The 21046-nt window shown below is 45.3% G+C and overlaps 1 protein-coding gene across 1 annotated transcript in view; it reads right to left on the reverse strand.

Annotated features, from left to right (window-relative positions):
- The window catches only part of CDHR3 (cadherin related family member 3), a 52736-nt gene continuing 33222 nt past the window's right edge, over positions 1533–21046 (reverse strand). The window contains exons 8-18 of the mRNA XM_018047505.1: positions 19987–20158; positions 18634–18736; positions 17415–17513; positions 15745–15971; positions 13614–13785; positions 11822–12072; positions 9650–9831; positions 7528–7537; positions 6017–6085; positions 4232–4280; positions 1533–2505 (exon numbers count right to left, since the gene is read on the reverse strand). Of these exons, the coding sequence (XP_017902994.1) occupies positions 2252–2505; positions 4232–4280; positions 6017–6085; positions 7528–7537; positions 9650–9831; positions 11822–12072; positions 13614–13785; positions 15745–15971; positions 17415–17513; positions 18634–18736; positions 19987–20158 (1588 nt within the window). The 3' untranslated portion in view covers positions 1533–2251. The remainder of the gene's footprint in view (positions 2506–4231; positions 4281–6016; positions 6086–7527; positions 7538–9649; positions 9832–11821; positions 12073–13613; positions 13786–15744; positions 15972–17414; positions 17514–18633; positions 18737–19986; positions 20159–21046) is intronic.

Below are 21046 nucleotides of genomic sequence, written 5' to 3' on the forward strand. Positions count from 1 at the left end.
AATGATCTAGCCCTGGACCTGAGACTTCTGATTGCCCCTAATCAAATAGTCTAATATGCAAAAGAAAAAGGCAGTTTCTTTTGGCAGAAGTTTCCTGGTACCACTCCTGACCCATATCTTGGGCTCCTCAGTGTTCACATCTTGGGGCTTGGAAGACAATCAACTCTTCCTGCCCATCACCAGGGAGAGAAATGACTCTTCAAGCAGACCCTGGGCTTCGAGAGGTCCCTCCCTCTGCCTAACTTAAATCTCTCTTTCTGTCCAAGAAGCACGATCCCCTCCTGCCCTGTCATCACAGGAGAAGGGAGAACAGCTGTTCACCACCCTCCTTTTAATCATCCTTAATGGGCTTGTAAACAGTTATCAGGCACCCCCTTCAGCCTTTTCGGAGCTTCATTTTACTTACATTGAGGCTGAGAGCTTCTGAGGAAGGCCTTTTACTCAGGGCTCCACAGACTTGCCGAGTCTTAAATGGGTAATCAGCCACTTCACCCACTTTAACCTCCACAAATGAGCAGCTCTGCCTTCTTTGCAAAATTTAAAACTATTCAAGGGAGTTCCCTGGCAACCAACCCTTTATTAATAAATCACACTTGCTCTAGGCCAGGACGGGGCATTTTTTAAATGTTTCTTTTTCTTGAGAAGTCACACCAACGACAGCAGGCACACAATAAACAGTGCAGCTGCTCCCGCCCAAGTTCTGCATTTGCAGGATGGATCCTGGCTGCCACGTACAGGCCATCCCGGGCCTGGGGGAGTTCTCATCTGATACCCCAACCGGGAAAGTGGGTACTGCTCCAATGGACTCTCATCTAGTCCTTTCCTGTGGTCACAGCAGCTAGGGAGCAGAACATGGAGAGAAGGTGAGGATTGCTCGACCTCCACCAGGCATACATGGGAAATTTTCATTTCCTGTTCCATCACAGGGAGGCTTTATGTTTGGGTCATTGCTTGTGCCCACGGTGAATGTCTCAGCTGTCTGAACGGCTAGGGCTTCCCGTTGTGTCTCTACTCTGAGTCCTGTGTTCTCCCTCAAGAGGAGGTAGAGAAAGAGCTGGGCAGGTAGGTTGCAGGGTTGATGTTGTTTTAGCTTTGCAAAAAGGAGTGGCTTTATTTCAGAGGAATTTTCACCAGGATGGCTAAAATGAAAAGGACTGACAACACCAAGTGTTGACCAAGGAGGAAAGCAATCAGAGCCCTCCATCATTGCTGGTGAAAGTGTAAACTGGAGCCACCAACTTCAGACTCCTCAGATTCCAGCAATGGCTCTGGCCATCCCACTTCTAGGAATAGGCTCAGAAGAAACAAGTGTTTGTGCTACCAAAAGATGTGGAAAAGGAAGTTCACTGTGCTGTACCCTATAATAGTAAAAAAACAAAACAAAAAACTAGGAGCAGCCACCTAAATGTGGGATGGATAAATGACATATGGTAGATTCCCTCAATGGAATAAGATACAGTGAAGAGACCTGGATGGTTACACACAGATATGCTTAGTAAAAGGAGCCAGACACAAAAGAGTGTGTTCTGTGTAATCCCATTTATAGGAAATTCCAAAAAGGCAAAAGTAATTTGTGACAATAAAGACCCGAATAGTGGTTGCCTCTGGCAGGAGTCTACATGGTATCAAGCTGAGTGCCTTAGATCTGTGCATCTTATTGCATTATCGGTTTTACCTTAATGAGAAAGAATTAAAGGTATCTAGTGTGTTTTCTTCTTTCCAGATGAACAACTTATTATTTATTCATCCTTTTTTTCCCCCACTGCTCTGCCTCTTTAGAAAAAGATTAGAGGTGATTTACAATGGTGTTGAACTGTATTTGTCAGTGAAGAAATCTGAGAGACACCAAAATTAAGGCAGGAAAAAAAAAAGGTGGAACCAGATGGGAGGGTAGCCCTCAGAATTTAGGCAGCTGGCCTCCTGCACTTCCCAAGGGTGAATGGAATGGAATGCGGCTTCCTAGAGTCAATATGCAGAAGAAACACAAGTCCACATTCAAGTTAACAGCCCAGCTGATCAGAGGCACAGATGATTGAGCAAAACCACTCCTGGGCCATCTCAGAAAAAGGCAACTCTGGAATCAAACCCATTCCTGTTTAAAGTTTGTCAAACTTTCCTTCTGGGACCCTGGATCCCCTACATTTTCTGCCTCCCACCCTGCCCTCGAAGACAGTCAAGTTCGCGTGCTGTGTTGCCCAGTTCACGTCTCCGGGTGCCGTCTGCGGGATGCCCCTCTCGTGAAGGCTGGGCTCTATTCTCTGGGGGTGCTCGGCATGCTGGCCTGGCTCCTGGGCCCCAGGCCTGCACCCTCAGCATGGACTCGGATGCTCAGACCATCTCTTCCCTTGTCAGTGCTCCTCGGTGGCCTGGTCCCTTCCCGAGGGACAGGTCTTCTTGCAGCAGCTCCCGGGGGGCTGGACTCTTTCCATTTTGGCATTTGGGTTAAGGAGTCTTTCCACTTTCTGGCTCCAGTTTTTGAGTTGAATTCATATATTGCCCCAGTAACTAGGGGGAAAAAGAAACACACAACCAATATATAAACAAAGGAATCCAAGTGCTTCTCTGCTCCCTCCTCTCCACTCAGCTCTCATCTCACCCCCAGCTAGAAAGAAGGAAAGCAGGCTTGTGAAAAACACAGACAAGCTTCACCAGCCTGCCCTTTCCAAGAGCTGAGCTACATGGCTCTGACCACACGGGTTGCAGATTTCAATGCTTCCCTAGAAAGAAAGGTTTAAGAGAGTCTCTTCCCCAGTGGCTCAGATGGTTGAGAATCTGCCTGCAGTACAGGAGACCTGGGTTCTATCCCTGGGTCGGGAAAATCCCCTAGAGAAGGACATGGCAAGCCCCTCCAATATTCTTGCCTGGAGAATCCCATGGACAGAGGAGCCTGGTGGGCTGCAGTCCATGGGGTTGCTAAGAGTCGGACACGACTGAGTGACTACCACTTTCACACTTCCACAAGGTCACCTCAGTGGCAGGACTAGAGGCCACAGAAGTCCGGAGCTTCAGATAAATTAGGTCCGTTTTCTCATGGAGTTACCCATTATGTTCTGATGTGTTTGTTTAAAAAGACCCCCTGAATCCCTGCTATAAGCAGGAATCCACCAAGTAAGAAAAGAAACTTTGATTTTTATTTACGTTATGTTAGCAGAGATTTACAGACACAGACTCACAAATCTGGCCTCTATTGAGATGATGCAAGGGAGCCATTTTTATCATGTCGGTGCCAGCAGACGCTAATTGGTGTTTGTTCACATTCGTCCAGTTGGCTCATTTCTTCCTTTTTCCTTCTCTCAAAAACACAGACGCAGGAGAACAGCCTCGGCCCTTCCTGGCTTTTGCCCCAGAAGATCTAGTTTCCAGTGTGCCCCTGCTCCTGCAGCACGAGTGGCCTCTCAGGCAGAGGATCCCACCAGCACTTATGCTAATGTGGGCACATTATGGTAACAAGTACCTAATAATAGAGGGAAATTTAATTCCAGCAGCAGCAGCAGCCTCCCCTGGAGAGGAGCCATCCTCCTTCCGAGGAGGACCGAGCTGAGCCGTTCACATGTGAGGGTGGCAGGAAGCCAACACACTTGCCTCCCGAATTTGGTTTCCTTCCCTTTATTCACGTCTATAATTGAGCCTTTGTAAGTGAAGGGATGTGTGTAAAGGAGCTAAATTTGGAGCTGATTTCATGGGGGTGATGAGAGCTCTGGAGGCCAGCTTTACCTTATGTTCATCTTGCCGACCAAGAAGAAATTCTTGGCCCTGATCAAGGGAAAAAAGAAGCCAAGCTTGCCATTTCTCCATATCTCTCATTACCAACAGGATGGTGTTAGAAGCATTCAGAAAGGATGGGAGGAGTGGGGACGAGGGTGGGGGGAGATGGAGTCCCAGTAAGCAGAAAAAAAAAAAAAGTGGGTTATTGAATTCACAAATTCCTTAGTTGGTTTGTGATTCAGGAAAGGGAGGCTAGACAGAGGCCTGGTCCTTGATGGGGAGCCTCTCTGTGGAAATCTTCTGAGGCCTCACACGTGATCATATGCGTCAATATCAGCCAGCCAGCTCTGCTTTGAGCTGATCTCATGTTATAGGGAAGCCTTGAAGGGTCAGCATTGTGTAGGCACCACAACCAAGTGAGTTGACAGACTTGAGTGAAGAGCAGGACATTGGATAGGGTCCTCCATGACTCTGGCAGCCTGGAATATGAAAAGCCCACAGATAGGCGGCACTGCCATGTAATTACCTGGGTCTGTGGCTTCTCCATCAAAGACTGTGTTTATCTGGATTGTTTCCTAAGGAAAAGAGACAGTTTCAAGCACAGCTCTACACTCTTCCTCCCAGGCGAGGCTGCTCTTCCTTACAGCCCAGATTGCTCACCTGGGGCCTACCTGACATTTCTTTTTTCTATAGGTGCCATGCTAGGTGCAGGGGACACAGCGGTGGAGAGGCAGAGGTGGTTACTGCTTGCAGTCAAGCAGGAGCCATTGACAAAGAGGCATTGCAGTATACAGTGACAAAGCCTATGATGAGAGAATATAGGATACTATGGGGTCTTTGGGCAGGGGGTGGGAAGAAGCCATTTAATGCAGACTTGGGGGATAGGAAAGCATCCTGAGTAAATTCTATCTAAGCTGCACAGAAGGAAGAGACGAAATGCCATACAACACTGGCCAAGGTTGGCATCATCCAAGATCTGCCAGGCAGATGTCACATGCAGGACAGGCACAGAGCCGAGGCCAGTGCAATGTTGCATCTGGGGCTGGCCTGCCTCACCTAAGCCTAGGGCTCCAGGCCTTTTTCTTCCCCAGATCTGTACTTTGTGCTGCCCCCCAGGATCTGACCTCTGCCTCATAGAAACACCCCCACCCCTCACGTAGTGCCCTTCCATGATGCCATTCTTCAGCAGGCTCACAAGGATGGTGTTTGGAGTTTAGTGGGCCTTCCACCCCTGTTTTCATCACATAAGATATTACCTACTCACTTGCCCACAACTCCCTGCTGTGAAAAGAGAAGGAATGGAGATTGTATGGCTTTCATCCATTTGATCTGCTCAGAAGCTTCACTTTTTACAGTCTTGGGAATTGATTTATTTAATCGATGAATTTCATTGTACATAGTTCTCAGTCTCTGTGTGGCATCACAATAAGATCCAGGAGACAGGGGATCACCTCTTCCTTCTGTTTGTACACAGACTGGTACTTACTTATAAGCACTTAGGGGACGGGTCTGAAACAGCACTTCCTCCTAGTCTTACATATCATTTCCCAAACTCATGAGTCTTGGGTCACAAGAGAGTCCTATTATCAGGGGCTAGGGAAACCTGGAGTGGTCACCTTCAAAATCTGTCACTTCCCATGGGTGCATCAGATCAGTGAAAGGAAAACAAAGAGGTCAAGCAAAGAGGCAACTCCCCAGCTATCCTGTAATGCTTTGCATTTACATGAACTCTTCACAGTTTTCACAATATTTCCCCACTTATCTCATTCCGCCGATGAGGAATCTAAAGCTTAAAGAGGCTGAGGGATCCCCAAGGTCAAGGTCACATGGCCAAGCAGAGAGAGCCATTCCCAACCCCATGCACTACTCTTTTTCTATCACTTTCCCCACAAGGTTGTGGAAAAGCGAAGCAAAACTAAATCCCACTGAAGATTCACTTTTCCCACAAGGTTGTGGAAAAGCGAAGCAAAACTAAATCCCACTGAAGACTGAAGCACCAGTTCTGGTCTTTAAGTTCCTCCCCACCTCCCCCAACTCACTCTCCTGGAGAAGTGGTGTGGATAATAAACACCACTATTCAATATTTATGAAATCCAGTTCTTCTGCAAATATATCAGCAGACAAGTTCAGTGGAGGGAACAAATTCTATCAGGAGCTCGTCACACAGCAATCAGTTCCAGTGGCCACGTACAGGCATCTCCCTGAATGATAAACACTCCCACGGGGCTGTGGCAGGGCTGCCTGGGAGGAGGACGAGAGCCTACCACCCCACCCTCCCCCAACCAGGTATCCAGGGGTCAGCCGTCCTTACCACCATGACCTCTCTCTTTGTGTTTTTCATTTCTGCAGGGAAGAGAACAGAAGTTAAGCTTCTTAGACACTAAATTGACCTTAAAATTCTACCTCCACCATGAGCTCTCATCTTCTCTGAGCTTAGTATTACAGGCACAGCAAAGAATTTTCTGTCCCCAGACATGTTTGTTGACAGCCTTCCATCTCAGAAACACACACACATCATACACAATTAAAACAATTTAAAAATTCTTTTTCCATGTTATTGTTATTATTAGAAATTAGCTTTTAAATGGCTTTGTATGTGCGTGCTAAGTCGCTTTAGTTGTGTCTGACTCTTTGCGACTCTATGGACTGTAGCCAGCCAGGCTCCTTTGTCCATCAGACTTTCCAGGCAAGAATACTGGAGTGGGTTGCCATACCTTTCTCCTGGGGATCTTCCCAACCGAGGAATCAAACCCAGGTCTACTGCATTGCAGGCAGATTCTTTACCGTCTGAGCCAGCAGGGAAGCCTAGTGCCACTGGGAAGCTCAATATGGCTTTATAGGTAAATAAGAAATTTAAAGTTGCTACATTGGTTGTGTGAGAATTCTTTGCATCGTTATGCCCTTTTAAAAAAGTAACTAGGATGAGAGATAGTTTGTGAAAACTCTCATTTATTACAACTATCTCATTTGATATGATCACTAACTACTACAGTTGAATTTCTAACCCTGCTTAGACATCCCTTGTGCGTGTCAGATGCATGCACCAATGGCTGGAGTGGTCAGAGCAACCATTTATCAAAAACACTCTCTCCAGTTCTTTGCCCGTCCCTCCCCATAGCTTGGATTCTCCCTGAGGCCACAGCTTTGGTGGCAGTGGTGACCTCTTCTCAGATGGACCTTGCGCTATTCACCAAAGCCCTGAAATCACTCAGGTCTCCCAGGGCATCTGACTGCACCCAGCCCTCATTTCTAACTAGCCTAACCTAAATAACATGAGAAAATGACCAAATCCATTACACTCTGAGAATAAAGTATCATTTATCCATAAAAAAAGAGACATTGGTCTAATACGGAGCACTAGCTGTCCCCTCCGTGTGCGGCAGTGCATAGATTCTGTGTTTAACCCACAGAGAATTCTTCATTCCTGACCTGCTTGGTGTGGAACAGACCTTTAGATGCTGATGTTGAACTGACTGGAGGAGACTCAGTAAGGAACAGGCAGGACCAAGTGAGAGATCTGAGTGGGCCAACGGCCCCTTGCAGTCCGCCCTGCCCTCCCCTCTCTCCAGCTGCGTGTGACCTCTGTTTCATTTCATCCACAGATGAAGCAGCAGAAAACCCACTAAGACAGGACTGTGCCCTGATTTTCCACTAAGTTGGAGCGCATTTATATATTAGATTGGCCGAAAAGTTCGTTTGGTTTTTTCCACAAGATGTTACAGAGGAAACCTGATTGAACTTTTTGGCCAACCCACAAGTACAACAGAACCAGCAAAAAGACAAGAGCAACAAACAAAGGTACCTGGCATCATACATACCTACTTTCTTCACCCTGTGAGGGGAGAAAGGGTGGACAAGAATTAACCCGAGAGTATTCTGTCCTGGTTTACACGTGACAACATGGAAGCCTTTGGGCAACTGTGTCCCCCAGGATTCAGAGTCTGATTAAGAGAAGGACCAGGGCTGGGGATTAAAGTGAAGACTGGACTCCCAGCCCTGCTTCATCACTACTGGGTTGGGACTAAGGAGGTTCTGAGAATTTGATGAGCTTGAAAACTACTGCTTTCTAGAACTTCAGGGACTCTATTTCCTCTGACACACTGAGGGAGGGTCAAGACCACCCCCATCAGACGGCCCGGCCCTTCTTCCTGGCTGGGCTTCTTCCCCAGGAGCCGTCTGACCAGAAGCGGTGGCTTACCCTGGGAAGGTTCGGCGACTAGGAGTTAAATTTTGGCTTTCTGTAACATGAAGAGCCGGACCCTTGGATGTTAAGACCCTTCCTGTGATAATCTTGAATTCTGTAGTTCTGTGACCTTAACTTTATTCTTTGTTACTGGACAAATGTTGGTTGCCATATGATACAGCAAATTGCCTGAGAGGCCAGTTCTGAGTCTGAATCACCAGCTAGTTTTTCCTTTTTAAGTCAACCTTGTTGAAAACAATCTTTCAAATGTAAATGAAATTAACCAGGTTCAAGGTGCATTTTTAACCACAAATTGCATGTGAGTTGCCGTGTCTGCGGGATTACTTCCTTTAAGAACTTCTGCCCAAATCCCATTGCAGAGCACCACCATCCTTACAGGCTTAAGCATCACTCTTTTGGAGGCAATTTTTTTTTTTCCTCAAATCAATTTGTGAGTACAGTCCAAATAAAAATGCCTTTTTTAATTTCAGCAGATGCTCAGGGATTTCTTACCTTGAAGTCAAGGTTGCCAATAGCAACGAATGTCCCCAATAAATATGGCAAAATGCAATGCACATCTTTATGCTAATACCTTATACTTTTATACAGTCTTTCATCCATAGACTTAAAATTATTTGACAGTACTAGTTAATCTTCAAAATACCTTTAAAAGATGCATGTATCTTATCACCCCTTCTTTTTGCCAGTGAGAAATTCCAAAATTGGAGGTTCCAATACCACAAGATACTTGAGTGTAGAGCTAAACTTGGAATCTAAAGTCCTGTACTCACTGGGACTCAGCCATGAAAAATCATGCAGCAAGATTTTAGAAACTAGTGTATTATGCATTTACTCGACATCAGGAACAGTGCTAAGTAATTCCTTTGCATTTGCTCATTTAATTGTTTGATTTTCAAATAAAGAAACTGAGATTCACAGAGGTTGTCATTGCTTAAGACCATGTACCCAGAAAATGGTAGAGCCAAGATTTGAACCCTAGCCTTATCTGATTCCAAAGCACAGGCTGAGAAACCCTTGTGTTCTCATTGTAAGAGCTACTGAGACTCAAGAAACTGGCTCTGGAGAATCTTATAACAATTCAATGCTTTCTGCACTTCACTCTAGTACCTCCCTTTAGCTGGTAGTAGACACTCTGTAGAGCATCATTGAAAGATGCATATTAGTGAGCAGATGAGGATCCAAGGGAGAAGAAGCAGACCTGCATTTACAGCCCTCGAGAGGGAGGGATCAGGGCCATGTGCAGAAGAACAATGATTATTTAGTCACATCAAAGCCCAGTTGAGTCACTGGAGCCAAAAGCTTAATTCCCTTATAAAGTTCTCATGCTTCCTCTAATTCCATCCCATTCTTTAAATATTCCACAAATAACAGCACAGCATATTCTGCTGCTACTCGCGACTGGCCTTGCTTCTGAAGCTTTTATCTAGGACAAGGTTACCAAGAAGTTGAAACCCCAATTTCATTGAGAACACATCAAGGACAGGTAGGTGCCAGGGAAAAGCGAGGGAAGGCCTTTCTGGTCTGTCAGAAGGGTTTTCTGGTCTGGTTTGGTGAAGGAGATCCACCAGGACAAGGAGAGCTGGGTGCCTTCCCATACCTCTGTTTGCTTCCTTTATTCCAGACACCCTCTCTACCCTGTGGAGAAATCGGAACTGTCTACCTTTTCTTCTCCAGACATCACCAGAAGCAGTGTCCTCTGAAAGGAAATGATGGAAGGAACCCAGCCCGCTGGCAACTTACGGAGGTTTCTTGTGCGTTTCAGTCTTGCAGGGACAGTGTCTGCGGATGGCTTTGGCCAGCAGGACGATCATGGACACCAGGAGACCCAGAAGCAACATGGAGCCCAAAGTGATGACAAAAGGCACATACCAGGCAGATGGAGAATACGCGTTCTTCCTCAGGATCTGGTAGGTGACCCTTGGCTTGAATGGTAGAAGCAGGAGAGTGAGTGGGGGCTGGCGGTGTCTCTGACTTCAGCACCCTCTCATGTTGGGTGGCTGAGTGTTCATTCTGCTCTTCGTTCTTGCTCTAAATATCTGATATCTGTGTGCTCATCATTCTAGCTGCTTTAACCCATCACCTTATTTATATTCTTGCCATACATCATCCAAGGAAATGGCAAACCACTTCAGTATTCTTGCCTGGAAAATCCTATGGACAGAGGAGCCTGGAGGGCTACAGTCCCTGGGGTCGCAAGAGCCAGACATGACTTAGCAGCTAAATCACCATATGTGATCCATTAGACCAAAGCCCAGAAAATATAGGGGACTGGGAAGCAACTCTAGGCTTAATTTCATTCACTCTCTTCCCTTTTCCCAAAGATAAAAATTCCATTGCCAATTTTTCCCTCCCAAATCATGGCATAATCTAAGGACTAATACAGCCATTGTCTTTCACTGGGAAGGCATGAGCCATGAAAGTTTTTTTTTTTTTTTTTAATAGTTTGTAGGCTTCTCAGTGTTCACTCACTACCAGCTGCATTGCCAGCTGAGCAGGCTGTTATCACAGTGAGACCTCAAGTTCAGTGTTTGCTTCCCAGAGAGGGAGACAGATAACAAACAAGTTATAGAGATTTCCAGATGGGGGATGTCACAACTGGGTTGTGTAATAAGTCCCAGAAAGATGGCTGTTCCTTATTCAGAGGCACCGACTGGCTCCTACCATCACTGAAAGCCCTTGAGGTCACCTAATGCCTCCATTCATTGGAAGGAGAGGAGAGGAACATTGAGCAGCTCTTGGTAAGACTTTGAGAAGCAGAATTTGAACACCTATCATAGGCTGCTTTCTGAGGTTCTGATTCCTTCTGGTGTACTCCAATTGTGGGGCTGCTGGCCAAGGGCACAACTTTTACTAGGAGCAGGAGGAAATGGGACAAAAGGGTCTGTATGAATAGAAGCCAGTTGATCAAAGAGTCAAGGGTGATAATCCTCTTGTTAGATTTTAAGATTCTCCCCTCCTTTATCACACTGATTCTATTGTGGCACCTGCTTATTTTCTTCCTACTGTATAGGACAATTTGTAGTTAGTTTATTAATTTGCATCCCTACTTGTAACCCATCTCCCCCTCTAAATCAGAGGTACTCAAAGTTAAGTGCAATCAAAAGGCTTATTGAAAACAGATTTCTCGACTCCATCTGCAGAGATTCTCATCCAGTATACCTGGAGGTGTGAAATTCCAGGTTTCAGCATTCTTCCCTAGAGGTCATAGTGATGATCATGGTTGGAGAGGTATAACTTTGATGTTCTGGGGTGGGCTGAAGAATTTGCTCTTCTAACAAATTTTCAGGTGATGGTGATGTTGCTAGTCTGGGGACTATACTCAGAACCACTGACCTATACTAGTAATATAAGCTCCATGATAGCAGAGATCATTTTTTACTTATTTACCAAAGTGCTTGGTGTATTATAGGTATTAAATTCGTATCTGCAGATTGAATGAATGGAATTCTTTTGGAGTGGCGGTGGGGAGTAGAGTACAGTTTGGCAAATAATGACTCTTCAAAAGAAGTAGAGAAGAGCACCTGGCAGCTTAGCTGCTCTCATGGACAATGATTCGCAGTGGCTCTTAGGAGCAAGCAGAGGGGCTTGTGAAGGCAGCATGTCCATGAATATTGGCTCCTTTGTCACAAGGACTCTGGATGGTCAATACCTGATCTCTCACAAGTCTGCATAAATCCACATCCTTCTTTACCAGATTAGGAAAAGTTAATGGTGCTATAAGCCCAAGGTCTCACCCAGATCTTTTTCTACCACCCAGTGATTAATCCTATCCAATCCCTGGTTGGTGGTCCTGTCAGTATCCTAACACTTCAACTCTTTTCAGTCCGTCCCATATTTCTCCTAGGTCAGAGGGCCCCACCAATATCAATCACAGGGGATGTATCTGAGAAGTCCAGCTCCCAGAGCCCTTACCTTGGGAGTTGTGGTGATAATCGTGGTTGGGTGAGGAATGACACTAATACTCAGTGTTACGGTCCCAGTTTCAACAAGAGCCCCAGCTCTCTTCCTGCCAGACAGCAAGTTGTCATCGGTTATGTAGACCAGCAGTTTGTAGTTCCAGATCTTATCAAGCCCACTAGCATAGTCAAAGCGAGTGGCCAGGATCAGGCTTGTAACATTAGACCCAGCATTGGGAGAGAAAGTGAAATGACTGTTGATATTGCCTAAATGAGATTTGATGCAAGGATTTTGGGAAAAGGAAGAAAAGAGCATGAGAAATAAAGGTTTAAAAGAAAACTCCATCCAGTCTTTTTCCTTAAACATCCACACCGCAGATGTAGATTGTTTCTGATGTACCAGGGTGGGGTCAATGATAGAATATGATCCTTAACTGCTCCAGAGATTTCATGAGTGAGATCTGGTTGTGTTGCTCACAACCAGTGTGGCTGCAGTGAAAACAAGAGCAGAAAAGGGCACCGGCATATGTGTCTCAGGAGAATGGCCGCCATCCTGCTCAGCGTCAGGCAGAAACCTAACAGTCCTGGTGCGGTCAATGACACCTTCAGCATTAGTTTAGTAACCGTGTGTAACTCATACTCAGACCAATCAGTGGGCAGCAAGAAGGAAGGGGGGCCATGGTCCCTAGCCATAGGCCAAATTCACTCCACGCCTTTCATGGGACGTGGCTGGTCACACCAGTGACAGATGACCCTGGAGTCCCCAAAAAGAAGGTACCGCCTGCTCAGGCAGGGACTGCAGTCCCCATATCTGCCTCCCTCCGCCCTCCGTTGGTGGGGGCCGCAGGCTCACAGTTTCAGGAGCCCAGAGCAGAGAGGCTGCCTCTCCCCAGCAGCCCTTGCTCATTCCTCCGGTGGCTCCAGACTCGTTACCGACTGAAAACCAGTAAATGGAGCAAGGGATGATGCAACTGTTACTCCCTTAGCAGCAAAGCGCCCCGTTGTAAAGACCTGGAGGGTTCTCAGTATGGATTATTTCCATCTCTGGCAGTTGCAGTTGCTGTCTCCAGGCAGGCTCTGCCCCTGGTGACACAGCCTGCTCGAGAGGCTTCCTGCTGCTTGAGTTCCTGCTCTGCCAGGGCGCAGCGGGTGGCTGAGCTGGATTTTTACTCTCTCACGTGAAATTGCTCTGCTTGTTTGGGTTTAAATCTCTGGCCCCAGCACTTCATTAGATGAGCTATTTTGGTCTCATTTCCACTGAGGGGTGCTCTTTTTTCTCTCTCCCACAATGGTATATTTTTAAAGAGAGAAAATGAATGGAGCAGAAGAGAATTCCTGAGGACACATTTCAAAATGCATTTAATCTATTTCATCTATTATTATCCAGAGAGAGGTTTGGGATCCCCTGCCCCCACTATAAGCTTGCAGCAAAAGAGCTGGGGGAGGAGTTGAACTGAAATATTTTTTTAACTACACTAATCTGATTCATGAATCATGCGACAGGCTGGGAATGGGAGGGCGGGAGTCACCATCAAAGGGATTCACCCTTTCTTGGGCCTTTGGGCAGCTAAGTATGGGAGTCTGGGAAGAATTAGGTGAGAAGGGGAAGCCAAGGCAGGAAAGAGGGGTTCCAGAACCATTAGACCCCTCATCCTTGCTTTCCTCATTCAAGACAGCCCACCCCTCACTTGGTGCCAGATCAGTATGTGAACTCTGCCTCCCCACCCCTTCTACTTAAACAGCTGCTGCAGCCTCCAACACCAGGAGCCCACAGCAAGGATCCAGGAACACTGACATCAATATCATACCTGCACCAATGGAATAACGAAAAGACCTAGGGCTGGAATCAAGGTCAGTACATGTGAGCTTGAAGTTGTGAATATTTGTGCCAACTTTCAGATCCACTGGGATGGCCAGGAAATATGAGTTTGGGGTACAAATTGGTTTTTCATCATTTTCTTCAGTGATGTTCACAGTAACCTAGAGCAGCAAGAAAGTGGCCTTGTGAAGTAGTTATCATTTAGTCCTTGCTGTGTGCCAGGTACTGGGCTGTGTGCTTTTTGTGAATTAGTGAGGTTTAACCTCACCCAAAATAGATAATATGATTATTCCCACTTTATAGATGGGGCAACTGAGGCTTAGGGAGATTAGGTAATTGACCTAAGGCTATTCATTCAGTTGGTGAGTGGTGGAAATGGGATTTGAACTCAGGTCTACCCTACTCCAAGTCCTATGTTATTAACTTTATCATGTGTGTGTATGTGTACATGCATGTATGCATAATATGCATAATAATGTATTTCCACACCCCTCACACACATGCATCTAGACACATGCACTCATCCCCAGATGATGCTGAGTTGTTTTTTCAGTAACAGTGATGGATCTGTGGTGACCCTCCTATGCTTCCTTGCTTGCTGCCTCTCTGAGTTGGAAGTGCTACCTTTAACCTTGGAAGATAAAGCAATGGCTCTCAACACTGGTTCCACTTGTCTGGCCCACTCCAGACCAGGTGAATTAGACTCTCTGGAAGTTGGTGCCCAGGCCTGTTTTTTACGTTCCCCAGCTGATTCTAACACACAGTCAGGGTTGAGAACCACTGGGATAGAAGGAGGCGACCTGGCTTAGCCAGGCTCTCATCTGTAACCCAGGCTATCAGCACCACACTGAGCTGTTGGTGCTGGCAGGCCACAAGCAGGGGCCAGCCTGTTCTCTTTCATCACCATCTTTTATGCCTGGTGAATTGGAATATGGACTGGGATGCCTGCCAGCACAGAACATTGAATGTCAGCCCTGAAAGGGACTTATGTGATCATCACCCTTTTAAAAAGCTTATGAATTTTTGAGTCGTATTCATTCTACCTTTGAAATTTGGGGATTTCAGTTATTCCTGAGCCTGGGAATAAATTGAAATGTTCTCTCTAGTTAGCTCCCAAAGTGGACTTCATTCATTCCTCTCAAAAACCCAACCTAACAAACACAACAATTACCTTCAACTAAGCACATCTTTCCCTTAGCTAGCAATGCTGAGTCTCACACATCGTTAAAAACATTGTCCCACTAATTCAAAGCAAGTCATCAGAGGAACTGGACTATTCAGGCATTGGGTTATGAGGTGATTCTCCAGGTGAGAGAGAGAAATCAGGGTACAAAGATAAGCATTGCTCAGACCCCCTTGGAAAATTGGGATCAAAGTTGAGAAATGAACTCTGCCTCCTAACTCTGAACCAGTCATTCTCTCTATCACACAGGGATGCCTGCTGCTAGCTGAGTTCATTTTGCCTTATGCTTTTTCACTTTATTAACAAGAAAGACCAAGAAATATTTCCCTCTTTGTGGGCCTCATATTATCCTCAAATAGTCCTAAACACTGTTAGCACAGACCCAGGCTTCTCAAAGTATGGCTATGAACTAGCTGCATAGGCACCACTTGGAAGCATGTCAGAAATATAGGTTCTCAGGCCCTACTCAGACCTCCTGACTCAGAAATGCATGTAACCAGATTCTCAACATCAGAGGCGGCAAAGCAATATAGCCCCATGTCTAGCCAGATAGTTTTTTTTAAGACCTAGCTCACCTGCTGTGATGTGGGTGGGTTAGGAATAGGGAAAAACTTCGAATACTTGGGGGTGATGCACAGCACCAGCCCACCACAAAAGCAAGGGGAGATTTAACGGCAACAGAAGGAAGCTTGCCCCCAGGGCTGCCTTCCATCTCAGTGCTTCTCCCAGTACACACAAACGTGGGCTTACAGATGTCAATCTTTATTTCCTGGCACTCCTGTGTGTGTCTGATTGTGCTGTGTGGGATACCATTAGCCACTTCCTGCAGGAGGTGCCCTTTTAAGATTCTTTATTGCTACAGCCACACCTGGAGGGTGCCAGGGAGACCCAAAGTCAACCACTTGGACGCGTGTGAACGCACCACAGCCCCACTCACAGTGACTGAGCTGCTGTCCTCGCTGTTGGTGGCCTGGATTCTGAGAATATAGACAGGGATTGTTTCATAGTCTGCTTTAGTCACCAGCTGGAGTTCTCCTGTTTGGGGATTAATCCAAAATATATTTGGATACCGCTGGCTGGCCCCTCCAGCAGAGATGGAGTATGTGATGCGGCTCTGGGGGAAGTCTTTATCTGTCGCTTGCACTCGTCCAACCCGGGTTCTAGCTGGAAGAATAAAGTACCTGTGATTACTCCTGAGAATAATATCTGAGATTAGTCCTGCTTCGAGGGCGAGGGGAGGAACCAGGAGCAGACATTCTCAGTGCCATGGGCCGACAGACTTTTAGAGGCCTCTTTGCTGTTCAAACTCTGTGTGTTTTATATCTTCAATTCTATTACATTCAAATTATGTTAATGACACCCACTAGGAAACTGGCCATGTGATCCAAGCAATACTGCGAAGTGTAAAAGACAATTCATGCCTTTATATAGACTCCAAGTATGCCAATTATTATATGATCATAACACTGGAAAGAACATCCTCCCATATACATCTTTTTACAGCAGTGTTGTCTTTTTTATTTTTCAGATTTTTCTCTAATGAGCCTGGGGTGCTCTTATAAGCAAAATAAAAACTAATTTTTAAGGGTTTAGCCACAGGATGATTAGGATATTTTTGATTTTTAAATCCTGTTCCATTTGGCTTATTTTACAAGTCTTGTTGGTGGGGCTGCTGGAATTCTGTCTTACTTGTTTTGCAGAAGTTCTTCCTCATAAATTACACTCCTCAAGGGCAGAATTTTCTTTTATTCAAATACATAGGCTGGCATTATGTGCTTGACTCAAAACAGGTGATTAACAATTGTCTCAGGATCTATAAATTCATAAAAAGCCCATTCCTGTTGCATTTGTTATTCACTGGGTTAGGCATAAGGAACTAAAAGCATTTTCTTGAGACCTGCTGTTTGTGTTTTGTTTAAAATGTAATGTCAGGAAATGGAGCTCATCATAAAGAGAGAGAATGAAATTAAGAAGAGATTATTTTAGAGGCAGAGTTTTGGTTTTGTTTGGTTTTTAGTACAGAAGTAGCCACAATCAAAGGCTGTAATAAACTCTGATTATTGTAGAGTTTACAGTGTTCTCTTCAAACTGGGAGAGACAGGGAGAAACTCAGCCTGATTGGAAGGAGCCTGCAGAAATCGAGGAGTCCTAAAGGGTGGGAAAAAGGGGCCTCCAGGGAATCCTGTGATGGAAAGAGAAAGCATCTTTATTTTGTTTGTAAATGAGAGAAATCTAGAAATAGGAAGCCTTCTATTTTTAAATCTCAATTCTGAGTGAGCTGGATAAAAATCACAATGGAGACCAAGGGAAAACTTGGGCTGCAAAAAGAGGGTTAGCAGAATCAGGCACCCAGACAAAGAGGCAATCAGGGGGTTCAGAGAAGTGCAGTTTAGTCAACAGTTTTTAAAATCTAGATTTCACTTGAAGGGCTCCTTCACAGTGAGGACAACTTAAAAAGAAGTAAGAGATGCAGTAAACAGGAATCAGTGGTGATTTGCTGTGCATAATACCACCAGGGCCTCTGGCAGGGAGCCTCCCTCCGCCCAAGTGCCTTCATATGAACGGGTCCCTCAAGGGCCCTGCAGTCCTGTCTTGTAGGTTACTTACGTGGGCTCAGTTCTGACACGGCAAATACATAGGATGGACTATCAAAGACAAGAGGAAACTCATTTTCTGGGCTTGTTAAGATATAAATGTAGATGTTATCTATAAGTGGAAATAGGAAAAACATTAAATCACAATACAGGCATCCCTCGATCTGTTGCACTTTATTGTAATTTGCAGATAACTGCATTTTTTGCAAATTGAAGATTGTGGCAACCCTGTGTCAAGCAAGTTGAAAAATATGGCACTATTTTTCCAGCAGCATTTGCTCACTTTTGTGTCTCTGTGTCACATTTTGGTGTTTCTTGCAGTATTTCAAACTTCTTCGTCATTATTATATTGTTATGGTAATCTGCGATCAATTAACTTTGATGTTACCATTGCAAAAAAATTATGACTCACTAAAGGTTCAGGTGATGGCTAGCATTTTTAAACAATAAAGTGTTTTTAATTAAAGTATGTTCATTACTTAAAATTTTTTATTATCGTTATTTTGGCTGTGCCATGCAGCTTATGGGATCTTAGTTCCCCGACTAGGGGTCAAACTCATGCCCCCTGCGTTGGAGGTGCAGAGTCTCAACCATCTAACCCCCAGGGAAACCCCTGTACATAATTTTTTCAGAAGTAAAGCTATTGCACACTTAACAAACTACAGCATAGTGTAAATATAACTTTTATATGCACTGGGAAACCAAAAAAATTCACGTGACCCGCTCTATTGCTTTGTGCCAAGTCAAGAGTTTGAACAGGAACTTGACAATTATGAGGAGACACAGATATGGGGCTTTAACTAAGGAAGTAATATGATGACATTTGTGTTTCCTGAAAATCACTGTCAGAAATGTGATGGGTGCGTTGGAAGTGGGCAAGACTTAAGGTGGGGAGAAAGACTCTTAAAAGACTCTTGGCATTGTAAGTCAGCTACAGAAGAGGAGGTTCTGCATTAGAGCAGTACTAGGATGGGGATGGGGTACAGTGGAGGGGGAGGCACCCGGTCTTTGAGATTTTAGTAGGTGACACAGAAGAAAGGATCTGGAGACTGATTAACTGTTCTTGGTGAAGGACAAGAGGAGACTGGTCTGATTTTCAAGTGTTGGGGGTGTTGGAAGTTTCCTTTTGAATACCAATACATCTCCAGCCCAGGACCAAGCATGGTCTAGCACAGTTTAGTCACTGCAATTTAAGGAAGACGCTTTATGAAATAAATCAAAATGATACTTACTTTTATAGTAAGGAGCAGCAACATCCTGTACCTGAATTATCATGGTGTATTTATTGCCGGCTGCTAGATTACTTGGATTTTCATAATCTAGATCACCAATCAACTAGATTAAAACAGAGAGATCGGATTACACAGAATAAACAATCCTTTTAATTGAACTGACATTTTCATATACTGTTGGTGTACGTGTAAATTGCAAAACCTTTCTGAAAAGCATTTTGGCCATAGAAGGAGCTTTAAAAAGTTATGTCCATACCCTTACTCACTACTAGAGGACTTATTTGATGGAATTTATCAAGAGACAGAATCTATGTTTAAAGATGTTCATCAAGCACTATTGTCCAGCATAGGCTCAAGACTTCAAGTAAGTTGAAGAGAAACGTGATACAGAATCCTACATGCAGGGCTATTTCCATCATTTAGAATATTTATGGATATATGTAGACTATACATAAAATTTATGCACAGGGAAGCAGACAAGAAGGAAACATATCAACATGTTAATAGTGCTTATTACTGAATAGTAATGCTTTCCTGTGTTTCCTAGTATAGTAAACATGTATTAATTTCTTAAACAGAAAAATATAGAAGCTGTTTTTAGTTGATATGATGAATAAAATTGGTATAACTCTTAAGGATGGGAAGTGAAGAAGGGGGTAGATGAGATGATGGCTGGGGGACTGCTTGTTCTTCCTGAGGCTTCATCTCTGATGCAAAGACCACCTCCCCCATCAAGACCACTCCCTTTGAGACCCCCACCTCCCCTGCCCTTCTATCTTTCTCCTTCATTGTCCCCACAACCGTCCGATGGGAACCTTGTTGTGAAAGATCTCACACAGCTCACTGAGACCCGCCTTTCATGCCCATGTTCTTCCATTTCGGTATCGGCCCCTGTGGAGATACCCCTCTATTTCTTATCCTCCTTTGGGTCTCCCATGGTCCTACAGTGTGGAATTTAGCAAGACACACTCATGACCCCAGGCCCTGCTCTCTCTCAACTCCCACTGCTATGGCCAGGAAGGAGCCCTGAAACAAACAAAAGTGCTTGAGCCCAGAGGGAACAGAGGTGACTGCGGAGGCAGCTAACCAGACTCAGGCTGCCAACTGCGAGCCATGCAAGAGAGAATCCAATCCCTAGCACCCCAGGCATGACCATGCGTAACGAACAATCCCTGGAACTTGGGTAAAATAAAGAACAAATGGGGAAAACAGAGTCACTATCAGTTTGTCAGTTACAGTCAGTCGGAGAGGAAGTTACCTCGGAAATTTCTCTCTGTGGGGCAGCAGGAGCACTATGCATGTTAGACCAACCTCCCCAGTGCCGTTTCGATGATGCAATGCCCATTAACTGACCACGATTTTCCCAGAGCCAGCTGGATCCTGTAGAAACCTGCTGCCTCTCCCCACTCCAGATGGCGTGGTGAAGTTGAATCGGTTGTTTGGTGCTTCGCTGTCATCATCAAAGCAGAACTTGTTCAGGTCCAGAAGCGACGTCCCCCTGGGTGCTCTCTCAGGCACCATAATGCTGGCAAAAAGACACGATTCAATATTTTCCCCAACAAATGGTGACTGAGTGTTCCTTCTAACATAGGCCTTAGGCTAGACAGCCTAACTTTCATTTCAACTGAAAGCAAGTCTGTGGTTAAGGCACTGCCCACCCAGCTGGTATCCCCGCTCTGTCCTTGCCTCCTTTCAGAAGATTCTTAGCACAGCAGCCAGAGGGAGCCTGTGAAAAGTGTTGTCAGATCATCCCACTTCTCTGCTCTTAAATCCCAAAAGGCTCTGTATTTCCCTCCAAGTCCTAACTCCGATTTATAGCATCTTTCATGATGCGTGCCCGCCACTCACCCCTACCCCTTACCTGTCTGAGCTCATCTACTAACTCTTCTCGTTCATTGTCCTTCTGCCCTGGCCTCCCTACGCTCCTGGACACTCCCTGGGCCCTGGCCTCAGGGCCACTGCAGTTACTGTGCAGCGCTCCTCCCATAAATGTGCACACTGCTTGCTCTTTCTCTTTCTTTAGTCTTGAATCAATGGCACTTTCTCAGGAGGCTCCCTGGCTACCCCATCTAGAATGTCAACTCCCCTTGCCCATTGCTCCCTCTCCCCTTCCCTGCTTTACGTTTAATGCTTGGCACGTCTCCTTTTTCAATACACTTATATAGTTTACTTACTTATCCTGCCTATTACCTGTCCCGTTCCCCTGACCCCTGGCTCCAAGAATGGAAGCTCCACAAGGGTGAAGATCTTTATCTGCTTTGCTCTTGGCATGCTCAGGAAGTACTTGTTGAATGAATGAATGGCAGCTTATGGGACTAGTACAGGAGTGAAGAAAAATATAAGAGAAATATAAACTATGTCCCTGCATGCAGGAGTTCATAATCTGATTGGGAGAGATCCCTGTACCCCTACA

Source organism: Capra hircus, chromosome 4, assembly GCF_001704415.2.
Source record: "Capra hircus breed San Clemente chromosome 4, ASM170441v1, whole genome shotgun sequence".
Taxonomy (NCBI): Eukaryota; Metazoa; Chordata; class Mammalia; order Artiodactyla; family Bovidae; genus Capra; species Capra hircus.